We start from the raw sequence: 22,484 nt of genomic DNA, 5'->3' as shown, positions 1-22,484 counted from the left end.
GAGTGATGGTATAGTGATGGCTACAGTGTTTTGGTGTGGAGTGATGGTATTGTGATGGCTACAGTGTTTTGGTGTGGAGTGATGGTATTGTAATGTGATGGCTACAGTGTTTTGGTGTGGAGTGATGGTATTGTATAGTGATAGCTACAGTGTTTTGGTGTGGAGTGGTGGTATTGTGATGGCTACAGTGTTTTGGTGTGGAGTGATGGCTACAGTGTTTTGGTGTGGAGTGATGGTATTGTATAGTGATAGCTACAGTGTTTTGGTGTGGAGTGATGGTATTGTGATGGCTACAGTGTTTTGGTGTGGAGTGATGACTACAGTGTTTTGGTGTGGAGTGATGGTATTGTATAGTGATAGCTACAGTGTTTTGGTGTGGAGTGATGGTATTGTGATGGCTACAGTGTTTTGGTGTGGAGTGATGACTACAGTGTTTTGGTGTGGAGTGATGGTATTGTATAGTGATAGCTACAGTGTTTTGGTGTGGAGTGATGGTATAGTGATGGCTACAGTGTTTTGGTGTGGAGTGATGGTATTGTGATGGCTACAGTGTTTTGGTGTGGAGTGATGACTACAGTGTTTTGGTGTGGAGTGATGGTATAGTGATGACTGCAGTGTTTTGGTGTGGAGTGATGGTATAGTGATGGCTACAGTGTTTTGGTGTGGAGTGATTGTATTGTGATGGCTACAGTGTTTTGGTGTGGAGTGATGACTACAGTGTTTTGTTGTGGAGTGATGGTATAGTGATGACTACAGTGTTTTGGTGTAGAGTGATGGCTTCAGTGTTTTGGTGTGGAGTGATGGTATTGTGATGGCTGCAGTGTTGTGGTGTGGAGTGATGGTATTGTGATGGCTACAGTGTTTTGGTGTAGAGTGATGGTATTGTAATGTGATGGCTACAGTGTTTTGGTGTGGAGTGATGGTATAGTGATGGCTACAGTGTTTTGGTGTGGAGTGATGGTATTGTAATGTGATGGCTACAGTGTTTTGGTGTGGAGTGATGGTAATTGTGATGGCTACAGTGTTTTGGTGTGGAGTGATGGTATTGTGATGACTACAGTGTTTTGGTGTGGAGTGATGGTATTGTAATGTGATGGCTACAGTGTTTTGGTGTAGAGTGATGGTATAGTGATGGCTACGGTGTTTTGGTGTGGAGTGATGGTATAGTGATGGCTACAGTGTTTTGGTGTGGAGTGATGGTATTGTGATGGCTACAGTGTTTTGGTGTGGAGTGATGGTATTGTAATGTGATGGCTACAGTGTTTTGGTGTGGAGTGATGGTATTGTGATGGCTACAGTGTTTTGGTGTGGAGTGATGGTATTGTGATGGCTACAGTGTTTTGGTGAAGAGTGATGGTATTGTGATGGCTACAGTGTTTTGGTGTAGAGTGATGGTATAGTGATGCTACAGTTTTTTCTTGTGGAGTGATGGTATTGTGATGGCTACAGTGTTTTGGTGTGGAGTGATGGTATTGTAATGTGATGGCTACAGTGTTTTGGTGTGGAGTGATGGTATTGTGATGGCTACAGTATTTTGGTGTGGAGTGATGGTATTGTGATGGCTACAGTGTTTAGTGTGGAGTGATGGTATTGTGATGGCTACAGTGTTTTGGTGTGGAGTGATGGTATTGTGATGGCTACAGTGTTTTGGTGAAGAGTGATGGTATTGTGATGGCTACAGTGTTTTGGTGTAGAGTGATGGTATAGTGATGGCTACAGTGTTTTGGTGTGGAGTGATGGTATTGTGATGGCTACAGTGTTTTGGTGTGGAGTGATGGTATTGTAATGTGATGGCTACAGTGTTTTGGTGTGGAGTGATGGTATTGTGATGGCTACAGTGTTTTGGTGTGGAGTGATGGTATTGTGATGGCTACAGTGTTTTGGTGTGGAGTGATGGTATTGTGATGGCTACAGTGTTTTGGTGTGGAGTGATGGTATTGTGATGGCTACAGTGTTTTGGTGTGGAGTGGTGGTATTGTGATGGCTACAGTGTTTTGGTGTGGAGTGATGGTATTGTGATGGCTACAGTGTTTTGGTGTGGAGTGATGGTATTGTGATGGCTACAGTGTTTTGGCGTAGAGTGATGGTATTGTGATGGCTACAGTGTTTTGGCGTAGAGTGATGGTATTGTGATGGCTACAGTGTTTTGGTGTGGAGTGATGGTATTGTGATGGCTACAGTGTTTTGGTGTGGAGTGATGGTATTGTGATGGCTACAGTGTTTTGGTGTGGAGTGATGGTATTGTGATGGCTACAGTGTTTTGGCGTAGAGTGATGGTATTGTATTGTACATTGTGTTGTCTTTATATTTTCTATATTCTTGGTTCAGTTTCATACCTGACAGATTGTGTGTATCCTCTCCCTCTTCTCTCTACCCTCCATACCCAATATTAGGATATGTTTGGTGGTGGGGTGATGTTCCTCTCCCTCTTCTCTCTACCCTCCATACCCAATATTAGGATATGTTTGGTGGTAGGGTGATGTTCCTCTCCCTCTTCTCTCTACCCTCCATACCCGATATTAGGATATGTTTGGTGGTGTGGTGATGTTCCTCCCCTCCTCTCTACCCTCCATACCCAATATTAGGATATGTTTGGTGGTGTGGTGATGTTCCTCCCCTCCTCTCTACCCTCCATACCCAATATTAGGATATGTTTGGTGGTGTGGTGATGTTTCTCCCCTCCTCTCTCCCCCAGGCTCCAGTCCCAGGACCAAGCTGCGCGCAGTCATACTAGACCCAGAGGTGGTGTTCGTGGCTAACCTGATGAGAGCCGACGCGCCGGCCCTGGTTGCCTCTTTCCAATGTGACTTCAGTCTGATGCTAGAGCCTGGGGGAGGGCCCCCTGGGGGAGGGCCCGGGGCCCCTGGGGGACAAAGCATGACGGCCAACCTCAGAGAGCTCAAAGTTCTGGCCTGTCCCTTCATCAGGACCAATGAGACCAAGGTGGTCACCACGGTGAGCATAAAATAGCTTTTAATAGACGGTTTTTTTGGAGACCCTCTACACTGCATCTAAATGTCACTACTGTAAAAGCGTCAGCTGGGATATAAGCATGATTCAAAGATATTTCCTATTGCGTTTTCAAAACGTTTTCCTTGAAAGTATATTCGAATTGAATCCAACTCCCTAAATGCTTCTTTCTCATTGGTCTTCAGGTGCTACGTCCGTGTTCTGTCTTCCTGGAAACCAAAACCCACCCCAACCAACCCCTTACCGGCTGTGTGACTGTGGAGGAAGTCTTTATCAAAGTAGGTTGCATCCCTTCTTTGTCAAGTTAGTTTGGTACACTCTGCCATAACATTTTTTTACCAATGTGCTCTGAGTAGGAGGTCTTCAAGGGTCCAATGGACCTGGGGCTTACCCATCCCGGACTTCATTAGCATAAATAATAAACGTTTATGTATAATGGACTAATAGCTGCCATAGCTAGGTTATTTATCATCAAATATGATAACGTAATACTTGGCATGGACTGCATCACACCAGGACGAGAAGTTAACGTTAGCTTAGCTAGGCTAACTGAGGCGGCGTCAAACCAGGACGAGAAGTTAACGTTAGCTTAGCTAGGCTAACTGAGGCGGCGTCAAACCAGGACGAGAAGTTAACGTTAGCTTAGCTAGGCTAACTGAGGCGGCGTCAAACCAGGACGAGAAGTTAACGTTAGCTTAGCTAGGCTAACTGAGGCGGCGTCAAACCAGGACGAGAAGTTAACGTTAGCTTAGCTAGGCTAACTGAGGCGGCGTCAAACCAGGACGAGAAGTTAACGTTAGCTTAGCTAGGCTAACTGAGGCGGCATCAAACCAGGACGAGAAGTTGATGTGGGTCGCTGTAGCCTACCTGTTGACTCTGGGTTGCTGAGAGACCCGTGATATATACCCGAGACCCGTGACATATACCCGAGACCCGTGACATTATTTTGAGTTCTGGATCCGGGCCCTCTCAGGTATTCGGGTACAGGTGGATCCATGAAGACCTCTAGCTCTGAGTGCTCGGGAGTGAGAAATGGTTTGAATTATTGAACCTCCTCCTGCACTGAGAGGCTACTTCTGAACATAGACGTCAATCAAGATCGTCATTGCGATCGATATTTTCAATTGATCGTCACACATAAGAATCCCGCTGACTTCCCCCGTATGAATAAAGTAGAAAAGAAATACCTGACACGCTCTTCCCTTCCCTCTCGCAGATCTCCCCTGTCATCCTGAACACAGTGATGACCATCACGGCAGCCATGACGGCCAAACCCAAAGACGAGGCAGCAGAGGAGGAGAAGACTGAGGTCCGCAACCTGTGGTCCACCATGAACATCTACACCTGCAACTACTGGTTCCTGGGAGTGGACTCTGCCAGCGAGGTACAGATACTACGGTTGGGGTTCAATTCCATTTCAATGCCAGTCAATTCGGGAAGTACACTGAGAAAAATCGGAATAGGAATTTAGTTTACTTTCTGAATTGACCTGGAATTTAAATTGAATACCTCTTTAATATGTTCTATTGAGGTCTAGAACCTTCTCTCCCTATAAAATAACCTTCTGTGCCTTCTGTCTCTATACAAGAACCTGCTGTCTCTATACAGGGACCTTCTGTCCCTATCTGTCTCTATACAGGGACCTTCTGTCCCTATCTGTCTCTATACAGGGACCTTCTGTCCCTATCTGTCTCTATACAAGAACCTGCTGTGCCTTCTGTCTCTCTACAAGAACCTGTCTCTATACAAGAACCTTCTGTCTCATTACAAGAACCTTCTGTCTCTATACAAGGACCTTCTGTCTCTATACAATAACCTTCTGTCCCTATCTGTCCCGATACAAGAACCTTCTGTCTATATAAAATAATCTTCTGTCTCTATACAATAACCTTCTGTCTCTATACAAGAACCTTCTGTCTCTATACAAGGACCTTCTGTCTCTATACAAGGACCTTCTGTCTCTATACAATAACCTTCTGTCTCTATACAAGAACCTTCTGTCCCTATCTGTCTCTATACAAGAACCTTCTGTCTCTATACAAGAACCTTCTGTCTCTATACAAGAACCTTCTGTCTCTATACAAGGACCTTCTGTCTCTATACAAGAACCTGCTGTGCCTTCTGTCTCTCTACAAGAACCTTCTGTCTCTATACAAGGACCTTCTGTCTCTATACAAGAACCGTCTGTCCCTATAGGATGTATAGACCTTCTGTCTCTCTACAAGGACCTTCTGTCTCTATACAAGAACCTTCTGTCTCTATACAAGAACCTTCTGTCTCTGTACAAGAACCTTCTGTCTCTATAGGATGTATAGACCTTCTGTCCTCCCAGGAACATTCCGTTTACCTTCACTCTGCACCTTTGTTGTTGTATTCTCTTACCTACAAATGACATTAAACCTTAACATGACTTTCCCATCCAGGTGACGGAGAGTTTCAGTGACCAGGACGGCCGTAACTTTGGGGAGAGTTTCAAGGTGGATGTGAAGGTTATTCAGGTGACCATGGAGTCTGGTCTGGGCCACAGGACGGTCCCCCTGCTGCTGGCTGAGAGCTCTCTGTCTGGGACGGCCAAGAACTGGTCCTCCCTCCTCTACCTCTGCTCTGACATGACCCTGGAGGTGAGGACTGGAGCTTTTTACACTACTCTCAAGTATCGTCCTAATGGACGTCCTCTTCCTGTACGTACAGGAGCTTGTCATGTGGGTTTTTGTAGGAAGTCAGTAGGAGGACAAACAGCTGTTCTTTAGTCTTTGTGAATTACCTACTGATGTAGGGATACTTGTTACCTTTGGCATTCATGTGTGCATTGGGCTCCCGTGTGGCTCAGCGGTCTAAAGGAACTGCATCTCAGTGCAAGAGGGGGGCCCGTAGGGCGGCGCACAGTTGGCCCAGCGTCGTCCTGGTTTGGCCGGGGGTAGGCCTGTAGGGCGGCACACAGTTGGCCCAGCGTCGTCCGGGTTTAGCCGGGGGGTAGGCCCGTAGGGCGGCACACAGTTGGCCCAGCGTCGTCCGGGTTTAGCCGGGGGGTAGGCCCGTAGGGCGGCACACAGTTGGCCCAGCGTCGTCCGGGTGTGGCCCGGGGTAGGCCCGTAGGGCAGCACACAGTTGGCCCAGCGTCGTCCGGGTTTGGCCCGGGGTAGGCCCGCCATTGTAAATAACAATTTGTTCTTAACTGACTTGCCTAGTTAAATAAAGGTCAAATAAAAAATAAACCTTTTGACTACCTGTGTTCGTTGAATTTCATTATCAATAAAATGTGTTGATTGAAATTGATATAAATGTGATGGATGCCGATTTTGACACTGTGAATATGTTGACTGTCAACAGGTGAACTACTTCAATGAGACCCATGCTGTCTGGGAACCGCTGATAGAGAGAGTGGAGGACGGCAAACGCAGGTGGAACCTCAAGCTAGAGGTACGCTGAATAACCCTAACCAACCTCGTAGTGGAACCTCAACCTAGAGGTACGCTGAGTAACCCTAACCAACCTCGTAGTGGAACCTCAACCTAGAGGTACGCTGAGGAACCCTAACCAACCTCGTAGTGGAACCTCAACCTAGAGGTACGCTGAGGAACCCTAACCAACCTCGTAGTGGAACCTCAACCTAGAGGTACGCTGTGGAACCTCAACCTAGAGGTACGCTGTGGAACCTCAACCTAGAGTTACGCTGAGTAACCCTAACTAACCTCGTAGTGGAACCTCAACCTAGAGGTACGCTGAGGAACCCTAACCAACCTCGTAGTGGAACCTCAACCTAGAGGTACGCTGAGGAACCCTAACCAACCTCATAGTGGAACCTCAACCTAGAGGTACGCTGAGGAACCCTAACCAACCTCGTAGTGGAACCTCAACCTAGAGGTACGCTGAGTAACCCTAACCAGCCTCGTTTGGAACCTCAACCTAGAGGTACGCTGACTAACCCTAACCAGCCTCGTAGTGGAACCTCAACCTAGAGGTACGCTGAGTAACCCTAACCAGCCTCGTAGTGGAACCTCAACCTAGAGGTACGCTGAGTAACCCTAACCAACCTCGTAGTGGAACCTCAACCTAGAGGTACGCTGAGTAACCCTAACCAACCTCGTAGTGGAACCTCAACCTAGAGGTACGCTGAGGAACCCTAACCAACCTCATAGTGGAACCTCAACCTAGAGGTACGCTGAGGAACCCTAACCAACCTCGTAGTGGAACCTCAACCTAGAGGTACGCTGAGTAACCCTAACCAGCCTCGTTTGGAACCTCAACCTAGAGGTACGCTGACTAACCCTAACCAGCCTCGTAGTGGAACCTCAACCTAGAGGTACGCTGAGTAACCCTAACCAGCCTCGTAGTGGAACCTCAACCTAGAGGTACGCTGAGTAACCCTAACCAACCTCGTAGTGGAACCTCAACCTAGAGGTACGCTGAGGAACCCTAACCAACCTCGTAGTGGAACCTCAACCTATATAAACATGATTACGCTGTAGATTAGCAAAACTCAAACACAATGACGTTTGTATTTAATTCAATGACCTCGTATTGATGGATGGATGGATCGATAGACCTATAGATTGGTACCTCTCTTAATTCAGTATTCAGTGTTTGTGTTCACCGCGTCGTCCTCCTCCTCCCTGCAGATGAAGAACAACCCCGTGCAGGATAAGAGCCCTGTTCCCGGGGATGACTTTGTGGTTCTCCCCGAGCCACGCACCGCCATCAACATCTGTTCCAAAGACACCATGAACATTACCGTCTCTAAGTGCTGCCTCAATGTGTTAACCAACCTGGCCAAGGTAGAGACACACACACACCAACACACACACACACATACACACCAACACACACACACACACACCAACACACACACACACACACACACACACCAACACACACCAACACACACACACACACATACATACCAACACACACACACCAACACACACACCGACACACGACAGAAAACACGACAGAAAACACTCTCCGTATAATTCGGTTCAGCTGCTGATTTTTTCCCCCAGTTCTTCCTATGAACGTCTGACCCGTTTCTCCAGCCCTAGTTAAAGCCATTCCTAGACTAAACATCAATATCATTGGTCCTGTTTTTAAACCAGGACTAGATTCATCCCACAAACCATCCTATTGTTTACAAGTTTGCTTACAAAATAAATTTAAAAAATGTTGAACATTTCAGCACGTTTATTCAATAACGTTCTGTCATTTCTGCTCAGGCATTCTCTGAGGGCACAGCCTCTACCTTTGACCACAGTCTGAAGGAGAAGGCCCCCTTCACCATCCGTAATGCGCTGGGCATCCCTCTCACCGTGCAGCACAGTGCCAACCTGCGGGTGGTGGCCTCCCCCGGGCAGGGCAAACTCCACGAGGTTGGGGTAGGGCAGAGCGTGGACCTGGAGTACTCCGGGTCGGGTACCTCGACACGGGGAAAACTGTCTGCTTTGCAACGTCAGGAGAGCTGCCTCTTCAACCTCAGCATCGGTCAGTAGACTACTGTATATTTATTTATACGTTTATTTATTTTACCTTTATTTAACGAGGCAAGTCAGTTAAGAACAAATTCTTATTTTAAATGACGGCCTAGGAACAGTGGGTTAACTGCCTGTTCAGGGGAAGAACGACAGATTTGAACTTGCAACCTTTCGGTTACTAGTCCAACACTCTAACCAGTAGGCTACCTGCTGGTTACTAGTCCAACTAGTCCAACACTCAAACCACTAGGCTACCTGCTGGTTACTAGTCCAACACTCTAACCACTAGGCTACCTGCTGGTTACTAGTCCAACACTCTAACCACTAGACTACCTGCTGGTTACTAGTCCAACACTCTAACCACTAGGCTATCTGCTGGTTACTAGTCCAACTAGTCCAACACTCTAACCACTAGGCTACCTGCTGGTTAATAGTCCAACACTCTAACCACTAGTCTACCTGCTGGTTAATAGTCCAACGCTCTAACCACTAGACTACCTGCTGGTTACTAGTCCAACGCTCTAACCACTAGTCTACCTGCTGGTTACTAGTCCAACACTCTAACCACTAGTCTACCTGCTGGTTAATAGTCCAACGCTCTAACCACTAGACTACCTGCTGGTTACTAGTCCAACGCTCTAACCACTAGGCTACCTGCTGGTTACTAGTCCAACGCTCTAACCACTAGACTACCTGCTGGTTACTAGTCCAACGCTCTAACCACTAGACTACCTGCTGGTTACTAGTCCAACGCTCTAACCACTAGGCTACCTGCTGGTTACTAGTCCAACACTCTAACCACTAGACTACCTGCTGGTTACTAGTCCAACGCTCTAACCACTAGACTTCCTGCTGGTTACTAGTCCAATGCTCTAACCACTAGACTACCTGCTGGTTACTAGTCCAACACTCTAACCACTAGGCTACCTGCTGGTTACTAGTCCAACACTCTAACCACTAGGCTACCTGCTGGTTACTAGCCCAACACTCTAACCACCAGGCTATCTGTTGGTTACTAGTCCAACACTCTAACCACTAGGCTACCTGCAGGTTACTAGTCCAACACTCTAACCACTAGGCTACCTGCTGGTTACTGGCCCAACACTCTAACCACTAGGCTACCTGCTGTTTACTAGTCCAACACTCTAACCACTAGGCTACCTGCTGGTTACTGCTCCAACACTCTAACCAGTACCTGCTACCTGCTGGTTACTAGTCCAACACTCTAACCACTAGTCTACCTGCTGGTTACTGACCCAACACTCTAACCAGTACCTGCTACCTGCTGGTTACTAGTCCAACACTCTAACCACTAGGCTACCTGCTGGTTACTAGTCCAACACTATAACCACTAGGCGACCTACTGGTTACTAGCCCAACACTCTAACCACTAGGCTACCTGCTGGTTACTAGTCCAACACTATAACCACTAGGCTACCTGCTGGTTACTAGTCCAACGCTCTAACCACTAGGCTACCTGCTGGTTACTAGTCCAACACTCTAACCACTAGGCTATCTGTTGGTTACTAGTCCAACACTCTAACCACTAGGCTACCTGCTGGTTACTAGCCCAACACTCTAACCACTAGGCTATCTGTTGGTTACTAGTCCAACACTCTAACCACTAGGCTACCTGCTGGTTACTAGTCCAACACTCTAACCTCTAGGCTATCTGTTGGTTACTAGTCCAACACTCTAACCACTAGGCTACCTGCTGGTTACTAGTCCAACACTCTAACCACTAGGCTACCTGCTGGTTACTAGTCAAACGCTCTAACCACTAGGCTACTTGCTGGTTACTAGCCCAACACTCTAACCACTAGGCTACCTGCTGGTTACTAGTCCAACACTATAACCACTAGGCTACCTGCTGGTTACTAGCCCAACGCTCTAACCACTAGGCTACCTGCTGGTTACTAGTCCAACACTCTAACCACTAGGGTACCTGCTGGTTACTGGTCCAATGCTCTAACCACTAGGCTACCTGCTGTTTACTAGTCCAACACTCTAACCACTAGTCTACCTGCTGGTTACTAGTCCAACACTCTAACCACTAGGGTACCTGCTGGTTACTGGTCCAATGCTCTAACCACTAGGCTACCTGCTGTTTACTAGTCCAACACTCTAACCACTAGGCTACCTGCTGGTTACTAGCCCAACACTCTAACCACTAGGCTACCTGCTGGTTACTAGTCCAACACTATAACCACTAGGTTACCTGCTGGTTACTAGTCCAACGCTCTAACCACTAGGCTACCTGCTGGTTACTAGTCCAACACTCTAACCACTAGGCTACCTGCTGGTTACTAGCCCAACGCTCTAACCACTAGGCTACCTGCTGGTTACTAGTCCAACACTCTAACCACTAGGGTACCTGCTGGTTACTGGTCCAATGCTCTAACCACTAGGCTACCTGCTGTTTACTAGTCCAACACTCTAACCACTAGTCTACCTGCTGGTTACTAGTCCAACACTCTAACCACTAGGGTACCTGCTGGTTACTGGTCCAATGCTCTAACCACTAGGCTACCTGCTGTTTACTAGTCCAACACTCTAACCACTAGGCTACCTGCTCGTTACTGCTCCAACACTCTAACCAGTACCTGCTACCTGCTGGTTACTAGTCCAACACTCTAACCACTAGTCTACCTGCTGGTTACTGACCCAACACTCTAACAACTAGGCTACCTGCTGGTTACTAGTCCAACACTATAACCACTAGGCTACCTGCTGGTTACTAGCCCAACACTCTAACCACTAGGCTACCTGCTGGTTACTAGTCCAACACTATAACCACTAGGCTACCTGCTGGTTACTAGTCCAACGCTCTAACCACTAGGCTACCTGCTGGTTACTAGTCCAACACTCTAACCACTAGGCTACCTGCTGGTTACTAGCCCAACGCTCTAACCACTAGACTACCTGCTGGTTACTAGTCCAACACTCTAACCACTAGACTACCTGCTGGTTACTAGTCCAACACTCTAACCACTAGGCTACCTGCTGGTTACTAGCCCAACGCTCTAACCACTAGACTACCTGCTGGTTACTAGTCCAACACTCTAACCACTAGGCTACCTGCTGGTTACTAGCCCAACGCTCTAACCACTAGACTACCTGCTGGTTACTAGTCCAACACTCTAACCACTAGGCTACCTGCTGGTTACTAGTCCAACGCTCTAACCACTAGGCTACCTGCTGGTTACTAGTCCAACGCTCTAACCACTAGGCTACCTGCTGGTTACTAGTCCAACACTCTAACCACTAGGCTACCTGCTGGTTACTAGCCCAACGCTTTAACCACTAGGCTACCTGCTGGTTACTAGTCCAACACTCTAACCACTAGGCTACCTGCTGGTTACTAGTCCAACACTCTAACCACTAGGCTACCTGCTGGTTACTAGTCCAACACTCTAACCACTACCTGCCACCTCCATATAGGGTAGTACTGTACATGTTGCTTGATGTGGTCTCTCCTGGTTCGGCTTCTTTTACATTCCAACAGAGTTTTCACGTCTCTGTTTCTAGTCCTGCACTAAAGGGTAGGGAATAGTTCCTTTTCCCTGTGTTTGAACGGGATTTGAACCGAACAGCTCGGCATGGGATTTTTAAAATGTTATTCCTCTGCCATAGGGTAATAAATAGTCAGTAGCTTGAACAATGTCCACTGGTCTGTCTCCTCCTCAGTTCCTACAGGTTACAGTGAGATCTCCAACATGGTGGTGGATCAGCCTGGCAGGAGGCTGTATAACGTGAGAGATCCTGTGCTGCAGGAGAACGTGTCTGTGTTGGTACAGATTGACGCCTCAGAAGGAAACAAGGTCATCACCGTCCGATCTCCGCTACAGGTCAGCAAATCACTATGGAGCTGTCCTCCATCACTCTCTCTATGGAGCTGTCCTCCATCACTCTCTCTATGGAGCTGTCCTCCATCACTCTCTCTATGGAGCTGTTCTCCATCACTCTCTCTATGGAGCTGTTCTCCATCACTCTCTCTATGGAGCTGTCCTCCATCACTCTCTCTATGGAGCTGTCCTCCATCACTCTCTATGTAGCTGTCCTCCATCACTCTCTATGGAGCTGTCCTCCATCACTCTCTCTATGGAGCTGTCCTCCATCACTCTCTCTATGGAGCTGTTCTCTATCACTCTCTCTATGGAGCTGTCCTCCATCACTCTCTCTATGGAGCTGTCCTCCATCACTCTCTATGTAGCTGTCCTCCATCACTCTCTATGGAGCTGTCCTCCATCACTCTCTCTATGGAGCTGTCCTCCATCACTCTCTCTATGGAGCTGTTCTCCATCACTCTCTCTATGGAGCTGTTCTCCATCACTCTCTCTATGGAGCTGTCCTCCATCACTCTCTCTATGGAGCTGTCCTCCATCACTCTCTATGTAGCTGTCCTCCATCACTCTCTATGGAGCTGTCCTCCATCACTCTCTCTATGGAGCTGTCCTCCATCACTCTCTCTATGGAGCTGTTCTCCATCACACTCTCTATGGAGCTGTCCTCCATCACTCTCTATGGAGCTGTCCTCCATCACTCTCTATGTAGCTGTCCTCCATCACTCTCTATGGAGCTGTCCTCCATCACTCTCTATGTAGCTGTCCTCCATCACTCTCTATGGAGCTGTCCTCCATCACTCTCTCTATGGAGCTGTCCTCCATCACTCTCTCTATGGAGCTGTCCTCCATCACTCTCTATGTAGCTGTCCTCCATCACGCTCTATGGAGCTGTCCTCCATCACTCTCTATGGAGCTGTCTTCTATCACTCTCTCTATGGAGCTGTCCTCCATCACTCTCTCTATGGAGCTGTCCTCCATCACTCTCTATGGAACTGTCTTCCATCACTCTATGGAGCTGTCCTCCATCACTCTCTCTATGGAACTGTCCTCCTGTAGGCTATAGACACTCAACAGCTTTCAGTAGAGAGTAACAAGTCTTGTGGACTAGCAACATGAACGCAGCTGATATTAAAATACATTTGATTTATTCAGCACTTTTCAATTACAGTAAAATCAGTGTTTTTGTTTCCATTGAGTCAAAAAAAAGGATGATGTCATCCTTAACTGACTGTTTGTCAACGTGGTTTTGTGTTTCAGATCCAGAACCATTTCTCAGTGCCGTTTACCATCCTGAAGTATTGTCCCACATCCAGAGGGATGGTTAATATAGGACTGGCAGAGCCCGAGAGAGAGTCTGATGTAGCCCTGGACTCGTACAGGTAATAACCATGTTGGTAGGACAGGTAATAACCATGTTGGTAGGACAGGTAATGACCATGTTGGTAGCCCTGGACTCCTACAGGTAATAACCATGTTGGTAGCCCTGGACTCCTACAGGTAATAACCATGTTGGTAGGACAGGTAATCACCATGTTGGTAGGACAGGTAATGACCATGTTGGTAGCCCTGGACTCATTCAGGTAATAACCATGTTGGTAGGACAGGTAATGACCATGTTGGTAGGACAGGTAATGACCATGTTGGTAGGACAGGTAATAACCATGTTGGTAGGACAGGTAATAACCATGTTGGTAGGACAGGTAATAAACATGTTGGTAGGACAGGTAATAACCATGTTGGTAGTATAGGTAATAACCATGTTGGTAGGACAGGTAATAACCATGTTGGTAGGACAGGTAATAACCATGTTGGTAGGACAGGTAATAAACATGTTGGTAGTATAGGTAATAACCATGTTGGTAGTATAGGTAATAACCGTGTTGGTAGGACAGGTAATAACCATGTTGGTAGACCTGGACTCCTACAGGTAATAACCATGTTGGTAGGACATGTAATAACCATGTTGGTAGGACAGGTAATAACCATGTTGGTAGCCCTGGACTCCTACAGGTAATAACCATGTTGGTAGGACAGGTAATAACCATGTTGGTAGCCCTGGACTCATACAGGTAATAACCGTGTTGGTAGGACAGGTAATAACCATGTTGGTAGCCCTGAACTCCTACAGGTAATAACCATGTTGGTAGGACTGGTAATAACCATGTTGGTAGGACTGGTAATAACCATGTTGATAGGACAGGTAATAACCATGTTGGTAGCCCTGTACTCATACAGGTAATAACCATGTTGGTAGGACTGGTAATAACCATGTTGGTAGGACTGGTAATAACCATGTTGGTAGGACTGGTAATAACCATGTTGGTAGCCCTGGACTCCTACAGGTAATAACCATGTTGGTAGGACAGGTAATGACCATGTTGGTAGGACAGGTAATAACCATGTTGGTAGCCCTGGACTCGTCAAAGGATTAACCATGTCGGTAGCCCTGGACTCGTACAGGGAATAACCATGTTGGTTTCACAGAGACCTTCACAGAGACCTTACACAGGGACCTTTTATACAGAGTGTAACACAGAGTGTACTTACCAGGGGCCATTTTGGTGCACGTTACACAACACTTCCTGTTTCTGTAAATGTGTTCTCAGTCAACCTATCACGTAAAATAAGGTTAATTAATTTTGATTCAGTTTCACCTGGTAAGACCACTTCTCCTGAACAGTAGGAGGAACTGTGTAGTTGTTGCTGTCCTCCTCAGACAGCACACATTTATGACACCAGGCACTCGTACTTGTGTCCACCAACGAGTGTTCTCGTAACTTCTCCGTGAATTGCCATAATTATATTTGCTACTTATCATCGTAGGAAGCGAGATACACTTTTACCGAGTGTTTGCACGTGTGAGCCGCACGTCGCAAATGTACTCGAAGGACAATTTTACATCATTATATTGGTTAATTATCGAATGAATGGACAGCTCTATTTCAACATAGCTTCTGAAAGGCCGGTGATCGCAGCGTACAGACAAAGGATACTATTTATGAGATGCTAATCATAAACAGGAAATTAAGATGTTGATGTGTGATGAGCTGGGTAGCTTGGGAGATCCAGGTGTCCCCTTGCTCAATCTCAGTATCTGTTATCCGGCTCGAAGGACCACGTTCGAGAGAGTGGCACCATAAATATTCTAGTGCTTTCAACAAGTATTTTAGTACTTTCAACAAGTATTCTAGTGCTTTCAACAAGTATTCTAGTGCTTTCAACGAGTATTCTAGTGCTTTAAATGAGTATTCTAGTGCTTTCTACGAGTATTCTAGTGCTTTCTACGAGTATTCTAGTGCTTTCTACGAGTATTCTAGTGCTTTCTACGAGTATTCTAGTGCTTTCTACGAGTATTCTAGTGCTTTCTACGAGTATTCTAGTGCTTTCTACGAGTATTCTAGTGCTTTCAACGAGTATTCTAGTGCTTTCTACGAGTATTCTAGTGCTTTCTACGAGTATTCTAGTGCTTTCAACGAGTATTCTAGTGCTTTCAACAAGTATACTAGTGCTTTCTACGAGTATTCTAGTGCTTTCAAACAGTATTCTAGTGCTTTCAAACAGTATTCTAGTGCTTTCAAACAAGTATTCTAGTGCTTTCAAACAAGTATTCTAGTGCTTTCAAACAAGCATTCTAGTGCTTTCAAACAAGCATTCTAGTGCTTTCAACAAGTATTCTAGTGCTTTCAACAAGTATTAACCCCCTAGACCCACCGGTGCATCAATATAAGTTGCATAACAAAAGATTCCCGTTCAAAATCCGACAGTTTAACTTAGAGATGTTTTTATTACATTGGATGCGTATCAATCAGTTTCCGTATCAATCCACTGCAGTCACTAGTGTCGCGTTTCAGTATCAATCCACTGCATTCACTAGTGTCGCGTTTCAGTATCAATCCACTGCAGTCACTAGTGTCGCGTTTCAGTATCAATCCACTGCAGTCACTAGTGTCGCGTTTCAGTATCAATCCACTGTAGTCACTAGTGTCGCGTTTCAGTATCAATCCACTGCATCCACTAGTGTCACGTTTCAGTATCAATCCACTGCAGTCACTAGTGTCGCGTTTCAGTATCAATCCACTGCATCCACTAGTGTCACGTTTCCGTATCAATCCACTGCAGTCACTAGTGTCGCGTTTCAGTATCAATCCACTGCATTCACTAGTGTCGCGTTTCAGTATCAATCCACTGCATCCACTAGTGTCACGTTTCAGTATCAATCCACTGCAGTCACTAGTGTCGCGTTTCAGTATCAATCCACTGCAGTCACTAGTGTCACGTTTCAGTATCAATCCACTGCATTCACTAGTGTCGCGTTTCAGTATCAACCCACTGCATTCACTAGTGTCGCGTTTCAGTATCAATCCACTGCAGTCACTAGTGTCACGTTTCAGTATCAACCCACTGCATTCACTAGTGTCGCGTTTCAGTATCAACCCACTGCATTCACTAGTGTCGCGTTTCAGTATCAATCCACTGCAGTCACTAGTGTCGCGTTTCAGTATCAATCCACTGCAGTCACTAGTGTCACGTTTCAGTATCAATCCACTGCAGTCACTAGTGTCACGTTTCAGTATCAATCCACTGCATTCACTAGTGTCACGTTTCAGTATCAACCCACTGCAGTCACTAGTGTCGCGTTTCAGTATCAACCCACTGCATTCACTAGTGTCGCGTTTCAGTATCAATCCACTGCAGTCACTAGTGTCGCGTTTCAGTATCAATCCACTGCATCCACTAGTGTCACGTTTCCGTATCAATCCACTGCAGTCACTAGTGTCGCGTTTCAGTATCAACCCACTGCATTCACTAGTGTTGCGTTTCCGTATCACCAACTTATTTAGCATCCGAACGGTTTGACATACAAACTATAACCATTTTATGGAAAGGATAGACTGTCACGAACACAACGGTTCAGAACCTTTTGTGCTACAAATTAGTTGAAATTATCCGGAGCATCAGCATTTGTGGGTTTGATTACAGGCTCAAAATGGGCAGAAACAAAGACCTTTCTTCTGAAACTCGTCAGTCTGTTCTTCTTCTGAGAAATGGACGCTATTCCATGAGAGAAGTTGGCCAAGAAACTGAAGATCTGGTACAACGCTGTGTCCTACTCCCTTCACAGAACAGCAGTCTCAACGTCAACAGGGAAGAGGAGACTCCGGGATGCAAAGAAAAAGCCAAATCTCAGACTTGCCAATAAAAAGAAAAGATTAAGTTGGGCAAAAGAACACAGACACTGGACAGAGGAACTCTGCCTAGAAGGCCAGCATCCCGGAGTCGCCTCTTCACTGTTGACGTTGAGACTGGACACAGGAACTCTGCCTAGAAGGCCAGCATCCCGGAGTCTCCTCTTCGCTGTTGACGTTGAGACTGGACAGAGGAACTCTGCCTAGAAGGCCAGCATCCCGGAGTCGCCTCTTCACTGTTGACGTTGAGACTGGACACAAGAACTCTGCCTAGAAGGCCAGCATCCCAGAGTCGCCTCTTCACTGTTGACGTTGAGACTGGACAGAGGAACTCTGCCTAGAAGGCCAGCATCCCAGAGTCTCCTCTTCACTGTTGACGTTGAGACTGGACAGAGGAACTCTGCCTAGAAGGCCAGCATCCTGGAGTCGCCTCTTCACTGTTGACGTTGAGACTGGACACAGGAACTCTGCCTAGAAGGCCAGCATCCCAGAGTCGCCTCTTCACTGTTGACGTTGAGACTGGACACAAGAACTCTGCCTAGAAGGCCAGCATCCCAGAGTCGCCTCTTCACTGTTGACGTTGAGACTGGACAGAGGAACTCTGCCTAGAAGGCCAGCATCCCAGAGTCTCCTCTTCACTGTTGACGTTGAGACTGGACACAGGAACTCTGCCTAGAAGGCCAGCATCCTGGAGTCGCCTCTTCACTGTTGACGTTGAGACTGGACACAGGAACTCTGCCTAGAAGGCCAGCATCCCAGAGTCGCCTCTTCGCTGTTGACGTTGAGACCGGTGTTTTGCGGGTACTATTTAATGAAGTTGCCAGTTGAGGACTTGTGAGGCGTCTGTTTCTCAAACGTGACACTAATGTACTTCTCCTCTTGCTCAGTTGTGCATCAGGTCCTCCCACTCCTCTTTGTATTCTGGTTAGAGCCAGTTTGCGCTGTTCTGTGAAAGGAGTAGTACACAGCGTTGTACGAGATATCTAAAAAGGGTCCTAAAATTCTAAATCCATAGTTTGAACCATCTTAAAACAATTTCATATGTCAGCTTAGCGATTCCCAACTGCTTAGATTTACAGGGGTAAAACAAATATTCTAGAACTTTAAACAAATATTCTAAGACTTTTGTACAGACTCCCCTGTCCTTACCTTGTTTCACTCCTCTCTTCTCTCTGACGCAGATGTCAGATAGGGTTATGTTTAACTAGATTGTTAGTTATATGTGGTTATATGTGGTCTCCTCGTCATATGTGGTTAAATGTGGTCTCCTCGTCTCCCTCTATAGGTGTCAGCTCTTCCTCCAGCCAGCCGGGCACCTGGAGGGCCAGTACGGCCCGTCGTCTACCTGTATCGCCTGGAAGGAGCAGGTCCACCTGAGCTCTGAGGTGCGGTCCCTTCTCCAGTGTCCGTCGGCAGACAGCAGCTTCCTGCCCCTCCAGGTGACCACCTTGGCCACACCAGATCACCTGTCCTTCATTTCCTCCCAGCGAGAGGACGACTGGGACCCTGCCTACGTCATCCACCTCCACCCAGCTGTGACCCTCCGGAACCTGCTGCCTTACAGCATCAGATATCTACTGGAGGTAGTAACACTGAGATAACCTAAACATGAAGACAGTCACTAGGCTAGGATCTAACCCTAGACCTGTACCCTGCCTTACAGCATCAGATATCTACTGGAGGTAGTAACACTGAGATAACCTAAACATGAAGACAGTCACTAGGCTAGGATCTAACCCTAGACCTGTACCCTGCCTTACAGCATCAGATATCTACTGGAGGTAGTAACACTGAGATAACCTAAACATGAAGACGGTCACTAGGCTAGGATCTAACCCTAGACCTGTACCCTGCCTTACAGCAGTATATATCTACTGGAGGTAGTAACACTGAGATAACCTAAACATGAAGACAGTCACTAGGCTAGGATCTAACCCTAGACCTATACCCTGCCTTACAGCATTATATATCTACTGGAGGTAGTAACACTGAGATAACCTAAACATGAAGACAGTCACTAGGCTAGGATCTAACCCTAGACCTGTACCCTGCCTTACAGCATTATATATCTACTGGAGGTAGTAACACTGAGATAACCTAAACATGAAGACAGTCACTAGGCTAGGATCTAACCCTAGACCTGTACCCTGCCTTACAGCATCAGATATCTACTGGAGGTAGTAACACTGAGATAACCTAAACATGAAGACAGTCACTAGGCTAGGATCTAACCCTAGACCTGTACCCTGCCTTACAGCATCAGATATCTACTGGAGGTAGTAACACTGAGATAACCTAAACATGAAGACAGTCACTAGGCTAGGATCTAACCCTAGACCTGTACCCTGCCTTACAGCTATCTACTGGAGGTAGTAACACTGAGATAACCTAAACATGAAGACAGTCACTAGGCTAGGATCTAACCCTAGACCTGTACCCTGCCTTACAGCAGTATATATCTACTGGAGGTAGTAACACTGAGATAACCTAAACATGAAGACAGTCACTAGGCTAGGATCTAACCCTAGACCTGTACCCTGCCTTACAGCATCAGATATCTACTGGAGGTAGTAACACTGAGATAACCTAAACATGAAGACTGTCACTAGGCTAGGATCTAACCCTAGACATGTACCCTGCCTTACAGCTATCTACTGGAGGTAGTAACACTGAGATAACCTAAACATGAAGACGGTCACTAGGCTAGGATCTAACCCTAGACCTGTACCCTGCCTTACAGCTATCTACTGGAGGTAGTAACACTGAGATAACCTAAACATGAAGACAGTCACTAGGCTAGGATCTAACCCTAGACCTGTACCCTGCCTTACAGCTATCTACTGGAGGTAGTAACACTGAGATAACCTAAACATGAAGACAGTCACTAGGCTAGGATCTAACCCTAGACCTGTACCCTGCCTTACAGCATCAGATATCTACTGGAGGTAGTAACACTGAGATAACCTAAACATGAAGACAGTCACTAGGCTAGGATCTAACCCTAGACCTGTACCCTGCCTTACAGCATCAGATATCTACTGGAGGTAGTAACACTGAGATAACCTAAACATGAAGACAGTCACTAGGCTAGGATCTAACCCTAGACCTGTACCCTGCCTTACAGCTATCTACTGGAGGTAGTAACACTGAGATAACCTAAACATGAAGACAGTCACTAGGCTAGGATCTAACCCTAGACCTGTACCCTGCCTTACAGCAGTATATATCTACTGGAGGTAGTAACACTGAGATAACCTAAACATGAAGACAGTCACTAGGCTAGGATCTAACCCTAGACCTGTACCCTGCCTTACAGCATCAGATATCTACTGGAGGTAGTAACACTGAGATAACCTAAACATGAAGACTGTCACTAGGCTAGGATCTAACCCTAGACATGTACCCTGCCTTACAGCTATCTACTGGAGGTAGTAACACTGAGATAACCTAAACATGAAGACGGTCACTAGGCTAGGATCTAACCCTAGACCTGTACCCTGCCTTACAGCTATCTACTGGAGGTAGTAACACTGAGATAACCTAAACATGAAGACAGTCACTAGGCTAGGATCTAACCCTAGACCTGTACCCTGCCTTACAGCTATCTACTGGAGGTAGTAACACTGAGATAACCTAAACATGAAGACAGTCACTAGGCTAGGATCTAACCCTAGACCTGTACCCTGCCTTACAGCATCAGATATCTACTGGAGGTAGTAACACTGAGATAACCTAAACATGAAGACAGTCACTAGGCTAGGATCTAACCCTAGACATGTACCCTGCCTTACAGCATCAGATATCTACTGGAGGTAGTAACACTGAGATAACCTAAACATGAAGACGGTCACTAGGCTAGGATCTAACCCTAGACCTGTACCCTGCCTTACAGCATCAGATATCTACTGGAGGTAGTAACACTGAGATAACCTAAACATGAAGACAGTCACTAGGCTAGGATCTAACCCTAGACCTGTACCCTGCCTTACAGCATCAGATATCTACTGGAGGTAGTAACACTGAGATAACCTAAACATGAAGACAGTCACTAGGCTAGGATCTAACCCTAGACCTGTACCCTGCCTTACAGCAGTATATATCTACTGGAGGTAGTAACACTGAGATAACCTAAACATGAAGACAGTCACTAGGCTAGGATCTAACCCTAGACCTGTACCCTGCCTTACAGCAGTATATATCTACTGGAGGTAGTAACACTGAGATAACCTAAACATGAAGACAGTCACTAGGCTAGGATCTAACCCTAGACCTGTACCCTGCCTTACAGCAGTATATATCTACTGGAGGTAGTAACACTGAGATAACCTAAACATGAAGACAGTCACTAGGCTAGGATCTAACCCTAGACCTGTACCCTGCCTTACAGCATCAGATATCTACTGGAGGTAGTAACACTGAGATAACCTAAACATGAAGACTGTCACTAGGCTAGGATCTAACCCTAGACCTGTACCCTGCCTTACAGCATCAGATATCTACTGGAGGTAGTAACACTGAGATAACATGAAGACAGTCACTAGGCTAGGATCTAACCCTAGACCTGTACCCTGCCTTACAGCATTATATATCTACTGGAGGTAGTAACACTGAGATAACCTAAACATGAAGACAGTCACTAGGCTAGGATCTAACCCTAGACCTGTACCCTGCCTTACAGCATCAGATATCTACTGGAGGTAGTAACACTGAGATAACCTAAACATGAAGACAGTCACTAGGCTAGGATCTAACCCTAGACCTGTACCCTGCCTTACAGCATCAGATATCTACTGGAGGTAGTAACACTGAGATAACATGAAGACAGTCACTAGGCTAGGATCTAACCCTAGACCTGTACCCTGCCTTACAGCATTATATATCTACTGGAGGTAGTAACACTGAGATAACCTAAACATGAAGACAGTCACTAGGCTAGGATCTAACCCTAGACCTGTACCCTGCCTTACAGCTATCTACTGGAGGTAGTAACACTGAGATAACCTAAACATGAAGACGGT

At 46.4% G+C, this 22,484-nt stretch overlaps 1 protein-coding gene across 6 annotated transcripts in view; it reads left to right on the top strand.

Moving 5' to 3' along the window:
• The window catches only part of vps13c (vacuolar protein sorting 13 homolog C), a 238,197-nt gene that overhangs the window by 149,565 nt on the left and 66,148 nt on the right, over positions 1-22,484 (top strand). For all 6 annotated transcript variants that reach the window (XM_090223330.1, XM_090223331.1, XM_090223329.1 and 3 more), the window contains 10 exons: positions 2,696-2,955; positions 3,156-3,248; positions 4,187-4,354; positions 5,394-5,591; positions 6,301-6,390; positions 7,590-7,745; positions 8,181-8,445; positions 12,123-12,283; positions 13,538-13,659; positions 18,752-19,049. In XM_090223330.1, coding sequence (XP_090079456.1) covers positions 2,696-2,955; positions 3,156-3,248; positions 4,187-4,354; positions 5,394-5,591; positions 6,301-6,390; positions 7,590-7,745; positions 8,181-8,445; positions 12,123-12,283; positions 13,538-13,659; positions 18,752-19,049 — 1,811 coding nt within the window. The remainder of the gene's footprint in view (positions 1-2,695; positions 2,956-3,155; positions 3,249-4,186; positions 4,355-5,393; positions 5,592-6,300; positions 6,391-7,589; positions 7,746-8,180; positions 8,446-12,122; positions 12,284-13,537; positions 13,660-18,751; positions 19,050-22,484) is intronic.

The sequence above is a fragment of the Oncorhynchus mykiss genome, chromosome 26 (genome assembly GCF_057628025.1).
Source record: "Oncorhynchus mykiss isolate SJ-2025 chromosome 26, ASM5762802v1, whole genome shotgun sequence".
Lineage (NCBI taxonomy): Eukaryota > Metazoa > Chordata > Actinopteri > Salmoniformes > Salmonidae > Oncorhynchus > Oncorhynchus mykiss.
The sequence above is the reverse complement of the archived record's forward strand: the minus strand, read 5'-3'. Positions and strand labels throughout refer to the sequence as shown.